Genomic DNA, 21,578 nt, shown 5'->3' with positions numbered 1-21,578 from the left:
TTTGGCATGTTAGTTTTGTGGGATCTTGTTCCGTTAAGGTTTTTGTGTATAGGACTTCACGTATCGTTTGGTTTATTGTTTTTGTTTGTGTGTGTACTAATTAAAGAATGTACGCTTATCACGCTGCGCCTTGGTCCGCATCTGTCGACGATCGTGACACTACCTTGTCACAACACAACTGATTGGCTCAAACGCATTAAGAAGGAAATAAATTCCACAAATTAAATTTTAACAAGGCACACCTGTTAATTGAAATGCATTCCAGGGGTCTACCTCGTGAAGCTGGTTGAGAGAATGACAAGAGTGTGCAAAGCTGTCATCAAGGCAAAGGGTGGCTATTTGAAGAATCTCAAATATAAAATCTATTTTGATTTGTTTAACACTTTTTTGGTTACTACATGATTCCATGTAAAAGCATTAAGGCCACACACACATATTCACACTGAGGTGTATTAATCAGATATTATGAAAGAGGGGTCTCTTCTTTTCCCTCACTGTGCCTCTGATGATTCAGTCCTAATGGTTGTTCATGGTCGATTTCTCTCAAAGCGCCTGTCTATAGGAATAACCAGTATACAGGTCCTATTTATAAACCTGGATTGTGGAATACTAGCTGTTATGCAATGCATGGGCATTCATCAATGTAGTTTCTGATGTAAATGTATGGGCTAACAAACCATTGGCGTATGACGTGCCAAACTGAACATGACGGTGTGGCTCAGTTGGTAGAGCGTGGTGTTTGCAATGCCAGGTTTGCGGTTTCAATTCCCATTGGACTCAACAATACAAAAATGTATGCACACACTACTGTAAGGTGCTTTGGATAAAAATGTCTGCTAAATGGCCTATATTTGGGCTTCGTTTGTATTTGATTGTTTGTTGGAAGGTTTGGAGCCATATGTACTTCAGAGTTGTGGTGTGTTCATTTTACATTTACATTTTAGTCATTTAGCAGACGCTCTTATCCAGAGCGACTTACAGGAGCAATTAGGGTTAAGTGCCTTGCTCAAGGGCACATTTACGTCATTTAGCAGATGCTCTCATCCAGAGCGACTCACAAATTGGTGCATTCACCCTATAGCCAGTGGGATAACCACTTTACAATTTTGGGGGGGGGTAGAAGGATTACTTTATCCTATCCCAGGTATTCCTTAAAGAGGTGGGGTTTCAAATGTCTCCGGAAGGTGGTGAGTGACTCCGCTGTCCTGGCGTCGTGAGGGAGCTTGTTCCACCATTGGGGTGCCAGAGCAGCGAACAGTTTTGACTGGGCTGAGCGGGAACTATGCTTCCGCAGAGGAAGGGAGCCAGCAGGCCAGAGGTGGATGAACGCAATGCCCTCGTTTGGGTGTAGGGACTGATCAGAGCCCGAAGGTACAGAGGTGCCGTTCCCCTCACTGCTCCATAGGCAAGCACCATGGTCTTGTAACGGATGCGAGCTTCAACTGGAAGCCAGTGGAGTGTGCGGAGGAGGGGGGTGACGTGAGAGAACTTGGGAAGGTTGAACACCAGACGGGCTGCGGCATTCTGGATGAGTTGTAGGGGTTTAATGGCACAGGCAGGGAGGCCAGCCAACAGCGAGTTGCAGTAATCCAGACGGGAGATGACAAGTGCCTGGATTAGGACCTGTGCCGCTTTCTGTGTAAGGCAGGGTCGTACTCTCCGAATGTTGTAGAGCATGAACCTGCAGAAGCGGGTCACCGCCTTGATGTTAGCGGAGAACGACAGGGTGTTGTCCAGGGTCACGCCAAGGCTCTTCGCACTCTGGGAGGAGGACACAACGGAGTTGTCAACCGTGATGGCGAGATCATGGAACGGGCAGTCCTTCCCCGGGAGGAAGAGCAGCTCCGTCTTGCCAGGGTTCAGCTTGAGGTGGTGATCCGTCATCCATACTGATATGTCTGCCAGACATGCAGAGATGCGATTCGCCACCTGGTTATCAGAAGGGGGAAAGGAGAAGATTAGTTGTGTATCGTCAGCGTAGCAATGATAGGAGAGGCCACGTGAGGATATGACAGAGCCAAGTGACTTGGTGTATAGGGAGAAAAGGAGAGGGCCTAGAACTGAGCCCTGGGGGACACCAGTGGTGAGAGCACGTGGTGCGGAGACAGCTTCTCGCCACGCCACTTGGTAGGAGCGACCTGTCAGGTAGGACGCAATCCAGGAGTGAGCCGCGCCGGAGATGCCCAGCTCGGAGAGGGTGGAGAGGAGGATCTGATGGTTCACTGTATCAAAGGCAGCAGACAGGTCTAGAAGGACAAGAGCAGAGGAGAGAGAGTTAGCTTTAGCAGTGCGGAGAGCCTCCGTGACACAGAGAAGAGCAGTCTCAGTTGAATGACCAGTCCTGAAACCTGACTGGTTTGGATCAAGAAGGTCATTCTGAGAGAGATAGCAAGAGAGTTGGCTAAAGACGGCACGCTCAATAGTTTTGGAAAGAAAAGAAAGAAGGGATACTGGTCTGTAGTTGTTGACATCAGAGGGATCAAGTGTTGGTTTTTTGAGAAGGGGTGCAACTCTCGCTCTCTTGAAGACGGAAGGGACATAGCCAGCGGTCAAGGATGAGTTGATCAGCGAGGTGAGGTAGGGGAGAAGGTCACCGGAGATGGTCTGGAGAAGAGAGGAGGGGATGGGGTCAAGCGGGCAGGTTGTTGGGCGGCCTGCAGTCACAAGTCGCGAGATTTTATCTGGAGAGAGAGGGAGAAAGAAGTCAAAGCATAGGGTAGGGCAGTGTGAGCAGGACCAGCAGTGTCATTAGACTTAACAAACGAGGATCGGATGTCGTCAACCTTCTTTTCAAAGTGGTTGACGAAGTCATCCACAGAAAGGGAGGGGGGATTCAGCAGGGAGGAGAATGTGGCAAAGAGCTTCCTAGGGTTAGAGGCAGATGCTTGGAATTTAGAGTGGTAGAAAGTGGCCTTAGCAGCAGAAACAGATGAAGAAAATGTAGAGAGGAGGGAGTGAAAAGATGCCAGGTCGGCAGGGAGTTTAGTTTTCTTCCATTTCCGCTCCGCTGCCCGGAGCTCTGTTCTGTGAGCTCGCAATGAGTCATCAAGCCACGGAGCTGGAGGGGAGGACCGAGCCGGCCGGGAGGATAGGGGACACAGAGAGTCAAAGGATGCAGAAAGGGAGGAGAGGAGGGTTGAGGAGGCAGAATCAGGAGATTGGAGGGAGAAGGATTGAGCAGAGGGAAGAGATGATAGGATGGAAGAGGAGAGAGTAGTGGGAGAGAGAGAGCGAAGGTTGCGGCGGCGCATTACCATCTGTGTAGGGGCAGAGTGAGTAGTGTAGGAGGAGAGCGAGAGAGAAAAGGAAACAAAGTAGTGGTCGGAGACATGGAGGGGAGTTGCAGTGAGATTAGTAGAAGAGCAGCATCTAGTAAAGATGAGGTCAAGCGTATTGCCTGCCTTGTGAGTAGGGGGGGACGGTGAGAGGGTGAGGTCAAAAGAGGAGAGGAGTGGAAAGAAGGAGGCAGAGAGAAATGAGTCAAATGTGGACATAGGGAGGTTGAAATCCCCCAAAACTGTGAGGGGTGAGCCATCCTCAGGAAAGGAACTTATCAAGGCGTCAAGCTCATTGATGAACTCTCCAAGGGGACCTGGAGGGCGATAGATGACAAGGATATTAAGCTTAAATGGGCTAGTGACTGTGACAGCATGGAATTCAAATGAGGAGATAGACAGGTGGGTTAGGGGAAAAATTGAGAATGTCCACTTGGGAGAGATGAGGATTCCTGTGCCACCACCCCTCTGACCAGATGCTCTCGGGGTATGCGAGAACACATGGTCAGACGAGGAGAGAGCAGTAGGAGTAGCAGTTTTTTCAGTGGTAATCCATGTTTCCGTCAGCGCCAGGAAGTCGAGGGACTGGAGGTTAGCATAGGCTGGGATGAAGTCAGCTTTGTTGGCAGCAGAACGGCAGTTCCAGAGGCTGCCTGAGACCTGGAACTCCAGGTGTGGGGTGCGTGCAGGGACCACCAGGTTAGAGAGGCAGCAGCCACGCGGTGTGAGGCGTTTGTGTAGCCTGTGCAGAGAGGAGAGAACAGGGATAGGCAGAGGCATAGTTGACAGGCTGTAGCAAATGGCTACAATAATGCAGATGAGATCGGAATGAAATTAACTAAACATCTGGGAGAGGAGAGAGCAGGGCCTCCCTCACCAAAACTTCCACCTCAGAAACTATAATTGTTTCACTGAACCACCCGAACAAAAACTCTCCCAACTTCCACCTTTAGAAATCAGAATTGTTGTGAACCACAGCGGTTCAATGTTTAAAGGAATAGACTCAACCCACTTTATTCAGCTAGCTAACTATGACACCATAGCCAACTAGCATGCTAGCATCCAATAACACACAGTTTAGCACCAACACTTGGTCACAACAAACCACCAATAGTGTGTTAACACACTAAGCAGATAATTCGTGTCCGTGTCTAGTTCCTTTCATAACGCAGCAATAATTAAACGTTGGCTAGCTAGCACAAATATATTGTATTTAGCTGCCACAGTACAGCACACAATGGCTACTGTGTTGACTCTGTTCGAAAAACGGCTAGCTAGCTAGCTTCGTGCTACACCTGGCACCGCCGAAAACAATGCCAACCTACAGTAACTAACCACAACAGCCCACGATGCCTAACTATGACACCATAGCTAACTAGCATGCTAGCATCCAATAACACACAGTTTAGCACCAATACTTGGTTACAACAAACTACCAATAGTGTGTTAACACACTAAACAGATCATTCGTGTCCGTGTCAAGTTCCTTTCATAACGCAGCAATAATTAAACGTTGGCTAGCTAGCACAAGTATATTGTATTTAGCTACTACAGTACAGTTAGCTGGTCGTGTTGGCTAGCTAGCAATGGCCACTGTGTTGACTTTGTTTGAAGAACGGCTAGCTAGCTAGCTTCGTGCTACACCCGGCACCGCCGAAAAACAATGCTAACCTACAGTAACTACCCACAACAGCCCACGATGCCTAACTATGACGCCATAGCTAACTAGCATGCTAGCATCCAATAACACACAGTTTAGCACCAATACTTGGTTACAACAAACTACCAATAGTGTGTTAACACACTAAACAGATAATTCGTGTCCGTGTCTAGTTCCTTTCATAACGCAGCAAAAATTAAACGTTGGCTAGCTAGCACATTAACATTGGAAACAACTCTCCACCGTTGCTAAACGTTACCAGTAGCTACCCGCTAGCTAGCTAGCCTCGTGCTTCGCCGGGCTCCGCCGTAAACAATACTTACCTACAATAATTACCTACGGAAACCTACAATAACTACCTAAATAACTACCTAAATAAACTACCTACAATACCTAACTACAACTACCTACCTACGATCTAAATACATGGTTTAAGCTTTACTCAACACCATATAAGAAGCCAAGCTTACCTCCTGCTAGAGAAAACACAACCTCTCCCGACCACATTAACTTTGTGAAGCTTTAACAGGGCCCCATTGTTTCAACAAACAGAGAAGCCTGTGTTTTAAAAAGAAAGAGCGCTGAGAGAATGAGCTGACTTGGATGACAGTGTTATTATGAGTGCTACCAATTAGGTTTATTTGACAAAGAGGGTATTGGAGTGGCATTGTTGACCTGTGAACAGTGAATTTCAGGTTCAAAGTGCAAACACGATTTTGTTAGGACACTTGATGTTGTACCCTTAAATAGCCTAAAATAATGGGGGGGACTCTATGTAGCCTATAGATATCAATTGCACAAGAATGATACATTTATCGATTTTTTTAAAGGTATTGTTTTCTCTTTATTCAACCTGCCCGCCACCAGCCCTTCATCCACACAATATTTAATTACCTACGCCAGTGTGTTGCTGGTGGGCTGCACAAAGAAGCAGCAAGCTACACTGGATAGGGTACAGAAAATGGCAAGCAAGATAATAACAAAAAACAGAGACATCCCACTGACCCTTCCACAACTACAGTCACAGAGAGAGCAAGCAGCAGTAAGATTGGGCACTCTCATGCACCAACCTGACCACCCTCTACATGATCTCCTACCACAGAGAAGGGGAGACAGCGCTGGCAGAGTCCTCCGCAACCAGAGCCAACTGTCCAGCCTTAATGCAAGAACAAATAGACTGAAAATTTCGACCATAGCCACTGACATCAGACTTCTTAAAACCAAATAGGCTTTTCAACTGTAATTGGTTAGGACCTTTTTAATTGAATGTAGTATCCTGTGTATTTTAAGCGTTTATCTAAATGTAACTGCATTCTGCATAATTCAGTGTCATCGACTACAAGCATGAATGAAATAAATCAAAATGAGGGTTATGAGTCAACCCGTGCATCACTAGAACACAACCCTGATCAAGGACCACATAGGGAACGCTGACCTGGTTATTATAACACTACATGCAAATTATCTGTGGTCCTCTGTAGCTCAGCTGGTAGAGCACAGCGCTTGTAACGCCAAGGTAGTGGGTTCGATCCCCGGGACCACCCATACACAAAAATGTATGCACGCATGACTGTAAGTCGCTTTGGATAAAAGCGTCTGCTAAATGGCATATCATTATATTATATCTGATGACTGCCTCCTCTAAATACATCCGATATTCTTCCAAAAAGGCGTAGCCTATATTTTGTTAGTTGAAATTATCAGAGTGGCTTGAAATATTACAGATTGTGGCTTTAAGAGTGACCACTATTCTAACCCTCAGCACATGCCCCATCCTCATCCAGTGGATGGTGGTATTAGGGATGGATGTGTTGTTTTGTTAATGTTAAGGGAGTCTAGCCAGCACTGCGTCCCTGCTCCCGGCATAAGGACCTGCCTCCTAATGGGATTGCTGTCTGGCTGTGTAACCACCCCACTCCGCTCCCCTCCCCGCCCCAGGCCATCCTGCAGAGCGAGATGGAGGGTGCACTTCTTAATTCAACCCCCATACCTTTTTGAACTACTGTTATTACCTCGCTAGCTTACTGAGTGGGTGGGTGGCAGTAGTTAAACATCTCTCAGAGTTATATGAAGCTACTTTTACTAGACAATGGTGTTCCCTTTCATTGCTCCCGATCCTCAAGCCTTCTTGTCTTTTTTATACCTTTGAAAATCAGTAGCCTGGAGCAGAACACCGGTTTAACTGACCACCCAAAATCTGCTGGCAAAAGTGGCAAATGATAGCACACATTCAAAAAGTCCCCTACACCAAAGGCAACTTTGCAGATCAAAAAGAAGACGATTTGCTTCATTTTGTGTTTTCAGTAACACTTTTCTATTTAGATGGTTCACAACATTACCAAAAGTATGTGGACACCTGCTCGTCGAACATCTCATTCCAAAATTATGGACATTAATATGGAGTTGGTTCCCCCTTTGCTGCTATAACAGCTTCCACTATTCTGGGCAGGCTTTCCACTAGATGTTAGAACATTGCTGCGGGGACTTGCTTCCATTCAGCCACAAGAGCATTTGTGAGGTCGGGCAGTGATGTTGGGCGATTAGGCCTGGCTCACAGTCGGCGTTCCAATTCATCCCAAAGGTGTTCGATGGGGTTGAGGTCAGGGCTCTGTGCAGGCCAGTCAAGTTCTTCCACACCGATCTCGACAAACCATTTCTGAATGGACCTCACTTTGTGCACGGGAGCATTGTTATGCTGAAACAGGAAAGGGCCTTCCCCAAACTGTTGCCACAAAGTTAGAAGCACAGAATCTTCTAGAATGTCATTAAATGCTGTAGCGTTAATATTTCCCTTCACTGGAACTAAGGGGCCTAGCCCAAATGATGAAAAACAGCCCCAGACCATTTATTTGTATTTTACCTTTATTTAACTAGGCAAGTCAGTTAAGAACAAATTCTTATTTACAATGACGGCCTACACCGGCCAAACCCGGACGACGCTGGGTCAATTGTGCGCCGCCCTATGGGACTCCCAATCACGGCCGGTTGTGATACAGCCTGGAATCGAACCAGGGGGTCTGTAGTGACGCCTCAAGCACTGAGATGCAGTGCCTTAGACCACTGCGCCTCTCGCGAGCCCACAGTTGGCACTATGCATTTGGGCAGGTAGCGTTCTCCTGGCATCCGCCAAACCCAGATTTGTCCGTCGGACTGCCAGATGGTGAAATGTGATTCATCACTCCAGAGAACGCGTTTCCACTGCTCCAGAGTCCAATGGCTTTACATCACTACAGCCGACGCTTGGCATTGTGCATGGTGATCTTAGGCTTGTGTGCGGCTGCTTGGCCATGGAAACCCATTTCATGAAGCTCCCGACGAACAGTTCTTGTGCTGACGTTGCTTCCAGAGGCAGTTTGGAACTCGGTAGGGTGTGTTGCAACCGAGGACAGACGATTTTTACGCGCTACGCATTTCAGCACTCGGCGGTCCCGTTCTGTGAGCTTGGGTGGCCTACCACTTCGCGGCTGAGCTGTTGTTGCTCCTAGATGTTTCCACTTCACAATAACAGCACTTACAGTTGACCGGGTCAGCTCTAGCAGGGCAGAAATTTTATACACCTGTCAGCAACGGGTGTGGCTGAAATAGCCGAATCCACTAATTTGAAGGGGTGTCCACATACTTTTGTATATATAGTGTATATAAAACGGTACCATTGAAGTCAAATGGCCTTTGTTAAATAAATTACCATGGTGGACATGTGTAGCTCAGACAGTAGAGCATGGCGCTTGCAACGCCAGGGTGGGTTTGATTCCTGCTAGGGAATACGTAAAATGTATGCACGCATGACTGTAAGTTGCTTTTTTTTAAAGTGATAAAAGTGTCTGCTAAATGGCATATATAAGTAGTATAAGCAAGCAGATACATGTTGACAGGTTAAAAACAGCCTTGATGTTTTTGGATGAGCTACAGAATATCGTACAAATTTAGCCTCAAGATTTTTTCATTTTGGTCACAAGCCTGGGGAACCACAGAGGTGAATCTCAGTCACAGTTGCATATTTTTATTTATTTACAGAGTAAACAACTATCTCTCCACGGATCTAGTCTCCAGAAGGACAATGAGTTATTCAACTGATACAAGTCTATGTACAAAGTAGACAAGCCCACTGATCTAGAATTATGGCTTGGCCATAGAGTAGTCTAACTGTGTAAATGACAGAAAAAGAGAGAGGGAGACATAATCTGAAATGCATGTTAGGCCAAAACAACGCACTCATGTAACTGAATCAAGGGGCGATTCTTGGCTATTCCTGAGTCGTTAACATATGTGGCAGTGGCAGCATATCTTAGCCATATCTCAGCTATCTTTACATGCATCGCTTACCTACCACACACAGGCGCACAAATCAATGTATTCTCTTAAATTACAGTGGCGTGCGAAAGTATTCACCCCCCTTGGCATTTTTCCTAGTTTATTGCCTTACAACCCCCAAAGTGAATACTTTGTAGAGCCACCTTTTGCAGCAATTACAGCTGCAAGTCTCTTGGGGTATGTCTCTATAAGCTTGGCACATCTAGCCACTGGGATTTTTGCCCATTCTTCAAGGCAAAACTGCTCCAGCTCCTTCAAGTTGGATGGGTTCCGCTGGTGTACAGCAATCTTTAAGTCATACCACAGATTCTCAATTGGATTGAGGTCTGGGCTTTGACAAGGCTATTCCAAGACATTTAAATGTTTCCCCTTAAACCACTTGAGTGTTGTTTTAGCAGTATGCGTAGGGTCATTGTCCTGCTAGAAGGTGAACCTCCGTCCCAATCTCAAATCTCTGGAAGACTGAAACAGGTTTCCCTCAAGAATGTGCCATCCATCATTCCTTAAATTCTGACCAGTTTCCCAGTCCCTGCCACCACCATGCTTCACTGTGGGGATGGTGTTCTCGGGGTGATGAGAGGTGTTGGGTTTGCGCCAGACATGGCGTTTTCCTTGAGGGCCAAAAAGCTCAATTTTGGTCTCATCTGACCAGAGTACCTTCTTCCATATGTTTGGGGAGTCTCCCACATGCCTTTTGGCGAACACCAAACATGTTTGCTTATTTTTTTCATTAAGCAATGGCTTTTTTCTGGCCACTCTTCCGTAAAGCCCAGCTCTGTGGAGTGTACGGCTTAAAGTGGTCCTATGGACAGATACTCCAATCTCCGCTGTGGAGCTTTGCAGCTCCTTCAGGGTTCTCTTTTGTCTCTTTGTTGCCTCTCTGATTAATGCCCTCCTTGCCTGGTCTGTGAGTTTTGGTGGGCGGCCCTCTCTTGGCAGATTTGTTGTGGTGCCATATTCTTTCAATTTTTTAATAATGGATTTAATGGTGCTCCGTGGGATGTTCAACGTTTCTGATATTTTTTTTATAACCCAACCCTGATCTGTACTTCTCCACAACTTTGTCCCTGACCTGTTTGGAGAGCTCCTTGGTCTTCATGGTGCCGCTTGCTTGGTGGTGCCCCTTGCTTAGTGGTGTTGCAGACTCTGGGGCCTTTCAGAACAGGTGTATATATACTGAGATCATGTGACAGATCATGTGACACTTAGATTGCACACAGGTGGACTTTATTTAACTAATTATGTGACTTTTGAAGGTAATTAGTTGCACCAGATCTTATTTAGGGGCTTCATAGCAAAGGGGGTGAATACATATGCATGCACCACTTTTTCGTTATTTATTTTTTATAATTTTTTGAAACAAGTTATTTTTTTCATTTCACTTCACCAATTTGGACTATTTTGTGTATGTCCATTACATGAAATCCAAATAAAAATCCATTTAAATTACAGATTGTAATGCAACAAAATAGGAAAAACGCCAAGGGGGATGAATACTTTTGCAAGGCACTGTACCCCGTCTCCTGATGCTTCAAAGTGATAGGGGGACACTGAGTGCATAGTGTTGACAGTAAGATCATGCTCTTTTCCTTGTCCACTTTGTAGCGTTCCTCAAAGGAGAGCCACGGTTTTCTGTTTGTCTGAGTATCCAAAGATAATTGTCTAGTAAGTGACATCTATGACAACCTTATGAAGGCATTATGTTGAAATACTTGACGTCCTAAAGAATGATGAAAGCAAGTGACGTCTATGACAACCATCTTTACAATAGGTGAAACATTCAAATAAAGTGTTTAAGAACATTGAATGGTTGGCATTGTAACTGAGCAAATACAGTACAACTAACTTCCTTGTGTTACTACCCACCTCTTTTCACTTTTATTCTCCCAATCGCTGTAAGTAATGTTTGCCCACAGGATGGTAAATAGTTATAGCATAGAGAACAGTCCGATGTTATTTGCTTCGTAACCATAAAATGTGATCTATCTCTCTCTCTAAGTCTGCTTAAGCTGCTGTCATCACTGTCCATACAAGGCTTACACTGATATAAAAGCAGATGTACATAACAGACAAGAGCCAATGTCAACATCACAAGCTCACATGGCTTTGGGGAAGCGGAAACTCAACCTAGAAATGATCCTGCACACACAACACAAGTTACATCATTGGTACCTTTTGATGTATGGCTGATACAGTATAATAATTCATAATGACGTGAACATTTGTCCAAAGTTGGTCACATTGTTTCCTTGACTCAGTGAGAAGGTCAAAGGTACAGTAGACATGAACCATGCCTGTGTGATAAGGAACCTTGCCAGAGACCTGAAACTCCCAGAGCTAATGCCTAGGTTTTAGCTCATCAAGCTAACACAGTCTTGTGTTGCGCTGGAGACCTGAGTTCGAACCCAGTCATTCCACAGTCTGTTTAGCCTCAGCCAAGGCGACTCTCCATTGACCAGAGAGACTAGACAGAGGAAAGCACAGTGTTTACTACATAGCAACAAAGCTGTGGACAGTTAAAGACTTCCCTGACATTGTAACACTATCCTCCATGCATTTAGTGGACAACAGAGAACAAAGGAAATGGCTGAATGAGTAGAAAAGACTCTCTGGCTTCCAGGTTGATGATTTCACATGGTTAGTTGATTGCTTGCGCTACTATGGTGATTGTGAGTAAACAGGCTACAGGGGTGTCTGCTCAAATGATCTGTGTTAGGATTTATACAGGGCTGACCCTGGGACTGCATTGACCAAACCGTGTGTGTGTGTGTGTGTGTGATGTGTTCCAGATGGGAGGAGGAGCTGTCTAAGCGCCAGCAGATGGAGGCCATGGTGGAGACACTACAGGAGGTGAGAGCTCATCTCTGCCATCTTAAATCATTACACCCATACCATACTCGCTCTTCTAGCTAACTGCATCCCAATACTCTGTATTTTCTCCTGAAGTATCCAGGCATGGGCAAGAGGGAGTTTCCAACATATTTCTTATACCAGTAATTTCCTTTTAAATCCAAAGTTCAAATGTCATTGGCCATTAAAGCTAGACTCCTTAGTTGCTATTAGTATACATAGTGGACAAAACATTAAGAACACCTTCCTAATATTGGGTTGCACCCCTCCCCTTTTGCCCTCAGAACAGCCTCAATTTGTCGGGGCATGGACTCTACAAGGTGTTGAAAGCGTTCCACAGGGATGCTGGCCCATGTTGACTCCAATGCTTCCCACAGTTGTGTCAAGTTGGCTTGATGTCCTTTGGGTGGTGGACCATTCTTGACACATACGGAAAACTGTTGAGCATGAAAAACCCAGCAGCGTTGCAGTTCTTGACACAAACCGGTGCGCCTGACACCTACTACCATAACCCGTTCAAAGGCATTTTTTGTCTTGCCCATTCACCCTTTGAATGGCACACATACACAATCCATTTCTCAATTGTCTCGAGGCTTAAAAATCCTTCTTTAACCTGTCTCCTCTCCTTCATCTACACTGATTGCAGTGGATTTAACAAGTGACATCAATAAGGGATCGTAGCTTTCACCTGGAATCACCTGGTCAGTCTTTGTCATGGAAAGAGCCAGTGTTCATAATGTTTTGTACACTCAGTTTTGTACACTCATTGACCCTTGAAGAATATAACGTATAAATGCCTCTTGAGCCTAGTTCGTATCCCATCAGAACCCAAAATATAAGCTTGTTTTACTCCAATGTTGTAAACAATATAAATATAAACAAACACTGTATAGCCTCAAAACATGGTTAAAACTATAATTTTGATTTCATGAATGATCAGTTATTACATTCATAGATCTATCTATGAATGATCTCTGTCTATGAGTGGTTATATTTCTCCATGCCAATCCCTTTAGCTTTTTACCAAAACAGAGGTGGGGTGACCCTTTGGTATTGTTTCAATGAAGGATTCTAGCTTTAGGGGACAATCCATGAAGGGAAGTGAACAGGTGCACACTTCGGGAGAAAATACAGGTTCTTGGGATGCAGGCTCAGCCTCTGTGCCATGTTTGTGTGTATTTAGCATTTTGCCAGTAAGCCCCCTATTCAGCAGTTGTGATAACTTATCTACGGATGCCTCTGACATACTGTAATGTGCTGTGTGTCTGTATGTCGTTTTACAAAACAGAATGAGAAAGTGAATGATAGAAAACAAATATGGGCGGGGAGTGGGGACTTCACATGCTTTAGTCCCTGTGTACATGTTAGTCAGTGGGAACCAATGATGGGCATGTAAATGCGTTTTAAAACCCCCCAAAGACCGAGATCACATTACCCCAAAAAACAGCCAAAAGCACTGACTCGCCCTGACTAGCTATGTTTCAACTGTTTCCTGCTAGCTACATTCCACATTACTTTTATTGAAGTTCTTGGCCTAAACCCAAGACTCAATCCACTTTGGAATTTTTTGCTGTGATGTATCAAAATAGTGGATTGTAGAGTAATAAAATGAATTTTCGAACATGTTATGCAGACTTCAGAAAGGGATATCAATCAAATTTCAATCAAATGTATTTATAAAGTCCTTTTACATCAGCAGATGTCGCAAAGATGTCACAGTGCTATACAGAAACCCAGCCTAAAACCCTCAAACAGCAGATACTCTTATAAAAGGAGTTACATTTACGTTTTTGTAAGGTGTTTTAGGACACATTTTCAAAACACATCCCTTCCGCATGGTTATTCATAAATGTGTGTAAAGTTTATTGAGCCATGGTGTGTCAGTAGATTAGATGTAGAGTGTGATGTGGCTGTCTGTTCCACGGTCTGACCTCCCCAGAGTGCCCAGGAGTCTGAAGTGGTTCAGGGGGAGCTCACTGTGACGGTGGAGAGACTCAAGACAGAGCTGGTGGTCTTCAAGAGCCTCATGACCGACAATGTAAGTATGACACTTAGGCTTTACTCAACAGTCCCTTATCCTCCTGATATTTACACAGAAATATCATGGTAAAAGGGAAAGTACATAGTAATCACTTAGTAGTTTGTGTGCTCCATTTAAACTAGGAACACCCAACCAACTTTAAATTATGCGGACTGGTTCAACTCACTGTAAGTTGCAAAGCTTTTTGACACTATTTATACTTTTTTTTTTTATCACACCCATTTATTACCACCTACCCAACGTAAATGTGTTCATCCATCCACCCACCTCTTCTGCAACTGATGCATGCTACCACTCTCACCTGTAGGTGATATGTACAGTGGGGGAAAAAAGTATTTAGTCAGCCACCAATTGTGCAAGTTCTCCCACTTAAAAAGATGAGAGAGGCCTGTAATTTTCATCATAGGTACACGTCAACTATGACAGACAAAATGAGAAAAAAAAATCCCGAAAATCACATTGTAGGATTTGTAATGAATTTATTTGCAAATTATGGTGGAAAATAAGTATTTGGTCAATAACAAAAGTTTCTCAATACTTTGTTATATACCCTTTGTTGGCAATGACACAGGTCAAACTTTTTCTGTAAGTCTTCACAAGGTTTTCACACACTGTTGCTGGTATTTTGGCCCATTCCTCCATGCAGATCTCCTCTAGAGCAGTGATGTTTTGGGGCTGTCGCTGGGCAACACGGACTTTCAACTCCCTCCAAAGATTTTCTATGGGGTTGAGATCTGGAGACTGGCTAGGCCACTCCAGGACCTTGAAATGCTTCTTACGAAGCCACTCCTTCACTGCCCGGGCGGTGTGTTTGGGATCATTGTCATGCTGAAAGACCCAGCCACGTTTCATCTTCAATGCCCTTGCTGATGGAAGGAGGTTTTCACTCAAAATCTCATGATACATGGCCCCATTCATTCTTTCCTTTACACGGATCAGTCGTCCTGGTCCCTTTGCAGAAAAACAGCCCCAAAGCATGATGTTTCCACCCCCATGCTTCACAGTAGGTATGGTGTTCTTTGGATGCAACTCAGCATTCATTGTCCTCCAAACACGACAAGTTGAGTTTTTACCAAAAAGTTCTATTTTGGTTTCATCTGACCATATGACATTCTCCCAATCCTCTTCTGGATCATCCAAATGCACTCTAGCAAACTTCAGACGGGCCTGGACATGTACTGGCTTAAGCAGGGGGACACGTCTGGCACTGCAGGATTTGAGTCCCTGGCGGCGTAGTGTGTTACTGATGGTAGGCTTTGTTACTTTGGTCCCAGCTCTCTGCAGGTCATTCACTAGGTCCCCCCCCGTGTGGTTCTGGGATTTTTGCTCACCGTTCTTGTGATCATTTTGACCCCACGGGGTGAGATCTTGCGTGGAGCCCCAGATCGAGGGAGATTATCAGTGGTCTTGTATGTCTTCCATTTCCTAATAATTGCTCCCACAGTTCATTTCTTCAAACCAAGCTGCTTACCTATTGCAGATTCAGTCTTCCCAGCCTGGTGCAGGTCTACAATTTTGTTTCTGGTGTCCTTTGACAGCTCTTTGGTCTTGGCCACAGTGGAGTTTGGAGTGTGACTGTTTGAGGTTGTGGACAGGTGTCTTTTATACTGATAACAAGTTCAAACCGGTGCCATTAATACAGGTAACGAGTGGAGGACAGAGGAGCCTCTTAAAGAAGAAGTTACAGGTCTGTGAGAGCCAGAAATCTTGCTTGTTTGTAGGTGACCAAATACTTATTTTCCACCATAATTTGCAAATAAATTCATAAAAAATCCTACAATGTGATTTTCTGGATTTGTTTTTCTCAATTTGTCTGTCATAGTTGACGTGTACCTATGATGAAAATTACAGGCCTCTCTCATCTTTTTAAGTGGGAGAACTTGCACAATTGGTGGCTGACTAAATACTTTTTTTCCCCACTGTACAGCCTGGCAGTCAGAATGCTCACCACACATTTTTATCATACCACACTCTCCCTTGAACCCTGAGGCCAATAAATTCCTTTTGAATTGGTTAAAGCCAAGTTAGCTTCACAGACAGAAAGGCAGGCAGACGGACGGATGGGCGGCGGGCAGACGGACAGATAGACTTGAGGCAGAGTAGCAGTGAGATGAGAAACCCTTGTGGCTCGCCTCACACAGCCTCCGCCTGTTCTTTGAGGCCCTGTGGTTTTGGCCAGCTTTCTAATGAACTCCAGCTGGGCTCTGGACTCTCCCAGTCTGTGGTCTGGAGTAGCTACGCTCACAGATTAGCCAAAACCCGCCCCAACTACCGTTTCACACGCAACCACACTTGGCCCTTCCCAGTCACTTTTGAACCCTTTCAAGTTAATTTTTTCATTGTCAAAGGGGAAGTTTACCTAAAGTCCAACATTTCCTAAGTGATTCCATACATTCAAACTATACTGACAGGTGTGGCATATCAAGAAGCTGATTATACAGCACGATCATTACACAGGTGTACCTTGTGCTGGGGACAATAAAAGGCCATTTTTTTTGCAGTTTTGACACACAACACAATGCCACAGATGTCTCAAGTTTTAAGGGAGCATGCAATTGGTATGCTGACTGCAGGAATGTCCACCAGAGCAGTTGCCAGAGAATTGAATGTTAATTTCTCTACCACAAGCCGCCTCCAAAGTTGTTTTAGAGAATTTGGCAGTACGTCCAACTGGCCTCACAACCGCAGACCACATGTAACCATGCCAGCCCAGGACCTCCACATCCAGCTTCTTCACCTGCAGGATCGTCTGAGACCAGCCACCCGAACAGCTGATGAAATTGTGGGATTGCACAACCAAATAATTTCTGCACAAACTGTCAGAAACCGTCACAGGGAAGCTCATTTGCGTGCTCATCGTCCTCAGCGGGGTCTTGACCTGACTGCAGTTCGGCGTCGTAACCGAGCTCAGTGGGCAAATGCTTACCTTCGATGGCCACTGGCACACTAGAGAAGTGTGCTCTTCACGGAAGAATCCAGGTTTCAACTGTACCGGGCAGATGGCAGACAGCATGTATGGCGTCATGTGGGCGAGTGGTTTGCTGATGTCAACGTTGTGGCACAAGTGCCCCATGGTGGTGGTGGGGTTATGGTATGGGCAGACATAAGCTATGGACAACGAACACAATTGCATTTTATCGATGGCAATCGGAATGCACAGAGATCCTGAGGCCCGTTGTCGTGCCATTCATCCGCTGCCATCACCTCATGTTTCAGCATGATAATGCACAGCCCCATGTCGCATGGATCTGTACACAATTCCTGGAAGCTGAAAATGCCCCAGTTCTTCCATGGCCTGCATACTCACCAGACATGTCACCCATTAAGCCTGTTTGGGATGCTCTGGATCGACGTGTACGACAGCGTGTTCCAGTTCCCACTAATATCCAGCAACTTTGCACAGCCATTGAAGAGGAGTGGGACAACATTCCACAGCCAAAATCAACAGCCTGATCAACCCTATGCGAAGGAGATGTGTCACGTTGCATGAGGCAAATGGTAGTCACACCAGATACTGACTGGTTTTCTGATCCACGCCCCTACCTTTTTTTCAAGGTATCTGTGACCAACAGATGCATATCTGTATTCCCAGTCATGTAAAATCCATAGATTAGGGCCTAATGAATTTGTTTCAAATGTACTTATATGAACTGTAACTCAGTAAAACCTTTGAAATTGTTGCATGTTGCGTTTATATTTTTGTTCAGTGTAGTTAGGTGTAGTTTGCCTTCTCCCCCTCTCTCTCCCTGCAGTCTAGAAATGGAAAGCTGCAAAAACAGGTCAGGTGACGTGTCTCTGTGCACTGCCAGCTCTGCTCCGTTGTCAGTGGACAAATTCTTTGTTTTATTGAAAGCGTACGTCCTAATGATACATTTTTATCAAAAGTACTATCGGTCAGGAAATGTGTAATTTTCCACCTAAAACAATTTGGATGATTTTATATCCTTATTTTATGTGGCCGACTGCAAGAACAGCAGAGATAGGTAACAACTGCGTATGTGCGCTCTCGTGAGGGAACCCTTTACATAAAAACTGCATGTACGGCCCTTAGAAACAATTACAGATGCAGGGTTTTTTCGGGGAAGAAGTGAAGACAGTAGCCTAGTGTTACAGATTAGGTATGCGAAAGTAAACAACAACCTACAACCATGTCTGACGACGAAATACTCGCGAGTGATGAATAAAACTACTGGAGGGGCGCTGATGGTGTCGTCTAACCGTATTTATTTGAGCCTGAGAATTCTGACAAATTGAACTTCAGATGGCCGCTGTCGCTCTTGCCACCGAGGCCGCAGCAACAGCAGGACCACAGCCCCAGCCTTTCCCAGGATGAAGGCAGATTGGTGGTGCAGTTGTGGTAACTGTGCTTCAATGTTGAAGAATGCTTATGCTGCAGAGAATTTAATGATGAGGAGCAGTTAGTTTGCTTTCGCGACCACAGGGATTTTGCTGTCCACATCAACTCTGGTGCCTGGAAACATTTGTACGTATCCCAAAAAGAAATTGGAGACGCAACCCCGTTCCGGCTGGGCTAAATGGACAGTTATCCAACGATTAAGTAGCTGAACTTATTGAACGATCACTTATCATAAAGCTCTATGAGCTGGACCGTTGTGGGTTTATGTTTTTACATTAGCCCAAACACTGTCCTGATATGTTTTCACATTATCACAGTGTTTTTGGCATCTTTTATTTGAGTAGGTTATAGGAAATATAGGCCTACACATTAAACTTGAAATAACAGCAACATATACGAAAAGAAAAGAAGAACCTGTTTTCATATTGTCAAAAAATTAAATGTTATAAGTACATGGCTGCTGCTCCAGATTCTCAAATCCACTTTGCCCTTTGATCTATAATTGTTAATCTAGACAGTTCAGTCTTCTACCGCATCATTTTGGAATGTGTCCTCCGCGGTGAGACACTGGGTTCAGGAGTCCGGATTCCTCTCCCATCCTGCATGGTACTAAATATCGCCCTATGGGGTCTACACTGTTTTTCAGGAAGTGAAAGACTCCCAGGACTTGTAAATAGTCAAAGTTACAAGTATGTGCTACTCCCAGCCTGTGATGGGTGTGTTGTGTGTCAGGTTAGGTACTGTGACTGCATAAATAAAGAATATCCATGCAAATGGACCAATAAGGCAAGTATGTTATTTTTAGTCATAAAAAATGTCCAAAAGAAAAGGGAAGACATTTGGTTGCATATAAAAAACAAAACAACCTAGTATACAACATAACTCTTGTATGTGCATCAAAAGCATTTGCCACAGAGGAGAGACCTGAGAAAGAGAACCTGGTCAGAAGACATCCCTCCAGAATGAGCAAGTAGCCACAAACAATGTTGTCTGGAAGGTTAGGCTTGAGCAGGTGGTATGAAGGATCTCTGTAAACCACCGTTAGATCCTATCGCCGCTCCAGCACCTGGTCAACCAGTTTCTCTCTGAACTGGAACTGTTTATGGTTCATACATTTTTTTGGCCACCCACTGCTTGCACTGTTTCGGGAACACAGCCTTGAAGCGTTTCTCACCTACACAATTAATGCAGAGTGCAATTAGACATATATATATTTTTACCTTTATTTTAACTAGGCAAATCAGTTAAGAACAAATTCTTACTTACATTGACGGCCTACCCCGGACCAATTGTGCGCCGCCCTATGGGACTCCCAATCACGGATGGATTGTGATACAGCCTGGAATTGAACCAGGATCTGTAATGATGCCTGTAGCACTGAGATGCAGTGCCTTAGACCGCTGCGCCACTCCGCAGCCCATTCAGGTTGCTTATGTTGTAACAGGGAAGATGGTACTTTATAGTATGCTAGACATAATTGTCTTCAAAGAGTGATGTACATGCAAGATAAAAGTAATATGTAAAGTAAATTGGGTTTATCCATTCATTCAAGTTCTTCAAGTAGCTGTGGCAGTTGTAGCTTGTTCCCTGCCCACATTTTCATTGTGGTCCATTATGGTCACTGGCCAGCTGGGTTCTTGCAACTATGGAGAGGGGACGAAAATGGAATCGCTTCTGGGTATACTTAAGCATGGTACTGTGGTATGACTCAAGCTCTCCTGTGGACAAACGTTTACATCCGGATATTAAAACACTTATTTTAAGTTTGTACAGTTCAGTCAACTTCAAATCACCTTTCAAGACAAAAATGTCTACCTATTACTGTTTATTAAACTGCATGACAGTTATAGTAGGACTTTCAAATCTCATATGTATTATAAAAATCACTACAGATGTGTTGTACAAAAAGTTATGAAATGATGCAAGTTTTACATGCCATTTGCTCCAAGTCCTTTTCAAGTCTTTTGTCCAGTGCAATGGCAGTCAAAGCTTTGTAGACCTCAGATGTACAGTACTGGAGATCCACCTTTTCTGTCTCTGCTTGTCCTCTGACAGGTCTGCATGAGAGCAGCTGTACTGCACTCAATTTTCAGTCCAACTGAGCGTGCCGCAAATGGAATAGAGGATGGATCGCCATATGCATTTTGATTTGAAACATAGTGTGTAAACAGGAACAAATGAGTTACCATTTCATGTAATATGCTTTTCCCTATGTATAGAATAATATCAGTCCGGACAGACATTTTATTTTTATTTAAAGGTTATAGCGGTTTGTGTGATTCAGCCAATTAATCGCAATACATATTTGTAGCATAAGGACAGGTAAGCTACTTATTAGAACACTGGGCGAAAAGGGTCAATAGCAGGGGATATCTTTATATATATACACAGTACCAGTCAAAAGTTTGGACACACCTACTCATTCAAGGGTTTTTCTTTATTTTTTACTATTTTCTACATTGTAGAATAATAGTGAAGACATCAAAACAATGAAATAACACATATGGAATCATGTAGTAACCAAAAAAGTGTTAAACAAATCAAAATATATTTTATATTTGAGATTCTTCAAAGTAGCCACCCTTTGCCTTGATGACAGATTAATTTCAAATATGGAACTAGGATATTCTCCATAATGGGACAGTTTCTACATGCATCCAATCTGGACCTCAGAAATCTCCCTGCTACAGGATGAGTCTAGGCATATATCTTTGGTGAGATCCCTTCAAGACATGCCCCTGATGCAAGTGCACCCCCTTACATATTTGTAGAATATTTTAACTCAGGAAAGGGTATGTGTCAACATGCTGACATATCTAAGCCTTTATATGTAGGCATGAAGTAATCCACATACTATCTGTAGTCATTACCTGATCATTTATGGATCCGTATTTCTGCAAAAATTCAGGATTTCAATAAATATCCTTACATGATATGTCATATTCATCTTCATATGTCTGGTCGAAAATGGACTAAATCTGACTCGTGATCAATGTCCAGCGCACAAATTATTTTACCTGTTCATGTGCCGAAAATCATTGTGCTTCTTCACATGGTGACATACACTACATTACCAAAAGTATG

At 44.3% G+C, this 21,578-nt stretch overlaps 1 protein-coding gene across 4 annotated transcripts in view; it reads left to right on the top strand.

Annotated features, from left to right (window-relative positions):
• The window catches only part of LOC121538179 (intermediate filament family orphan 2-like), a 39,915-nt gene that overhangs the window by 6,146 nt on the left and 12,191 nt on the right, over positions 1-21,578 (top strand). For 2 of the 4 annotated variants that reach the window (XM_041845988.2, XM_041845987.2), the window contains exons 2-4: positions 12,036-12,096; positions 14,036-14,134; positions 14,260-14,304. In XM_041845988.2, the coding sequence (XP_041701922.1) occupies positions 12,036-12,096; positions 14,036-14,134; positions 14,260-14,304 (205 nt within the window). The remainder of the gene's footprint in view (positions 1-12,035; positions 12,097-14,035; positions 14,135-14,259; positions 14,305-21,578) is intronic. The other 2 variants (XM_041845990.2, XM_041845989.2) reach the window with 1 other exon arrangement.

Source organism: Coregonus clupeaformis, chromosome 24 (genome assembly GCF_020615455.1).
Source record: "Coregonus clupeaformis isolate EN_2021a chromosome 24, ASM2061545v1, whole genome shotgun sequence".
Classification (NCBI taxonomy): domain Eukaryota; kingdom Metazoa; phylum Chordata; class Actinopteri; order Salmoniformes; family Salmonidae; genus Coregonus; species Coregonus clupeaformis.
The sequence above is the reverse complement of the archived record's forward strand: the minus strand, read 5'-3'. Positions and strand labels throughout refer to the sequence as shown.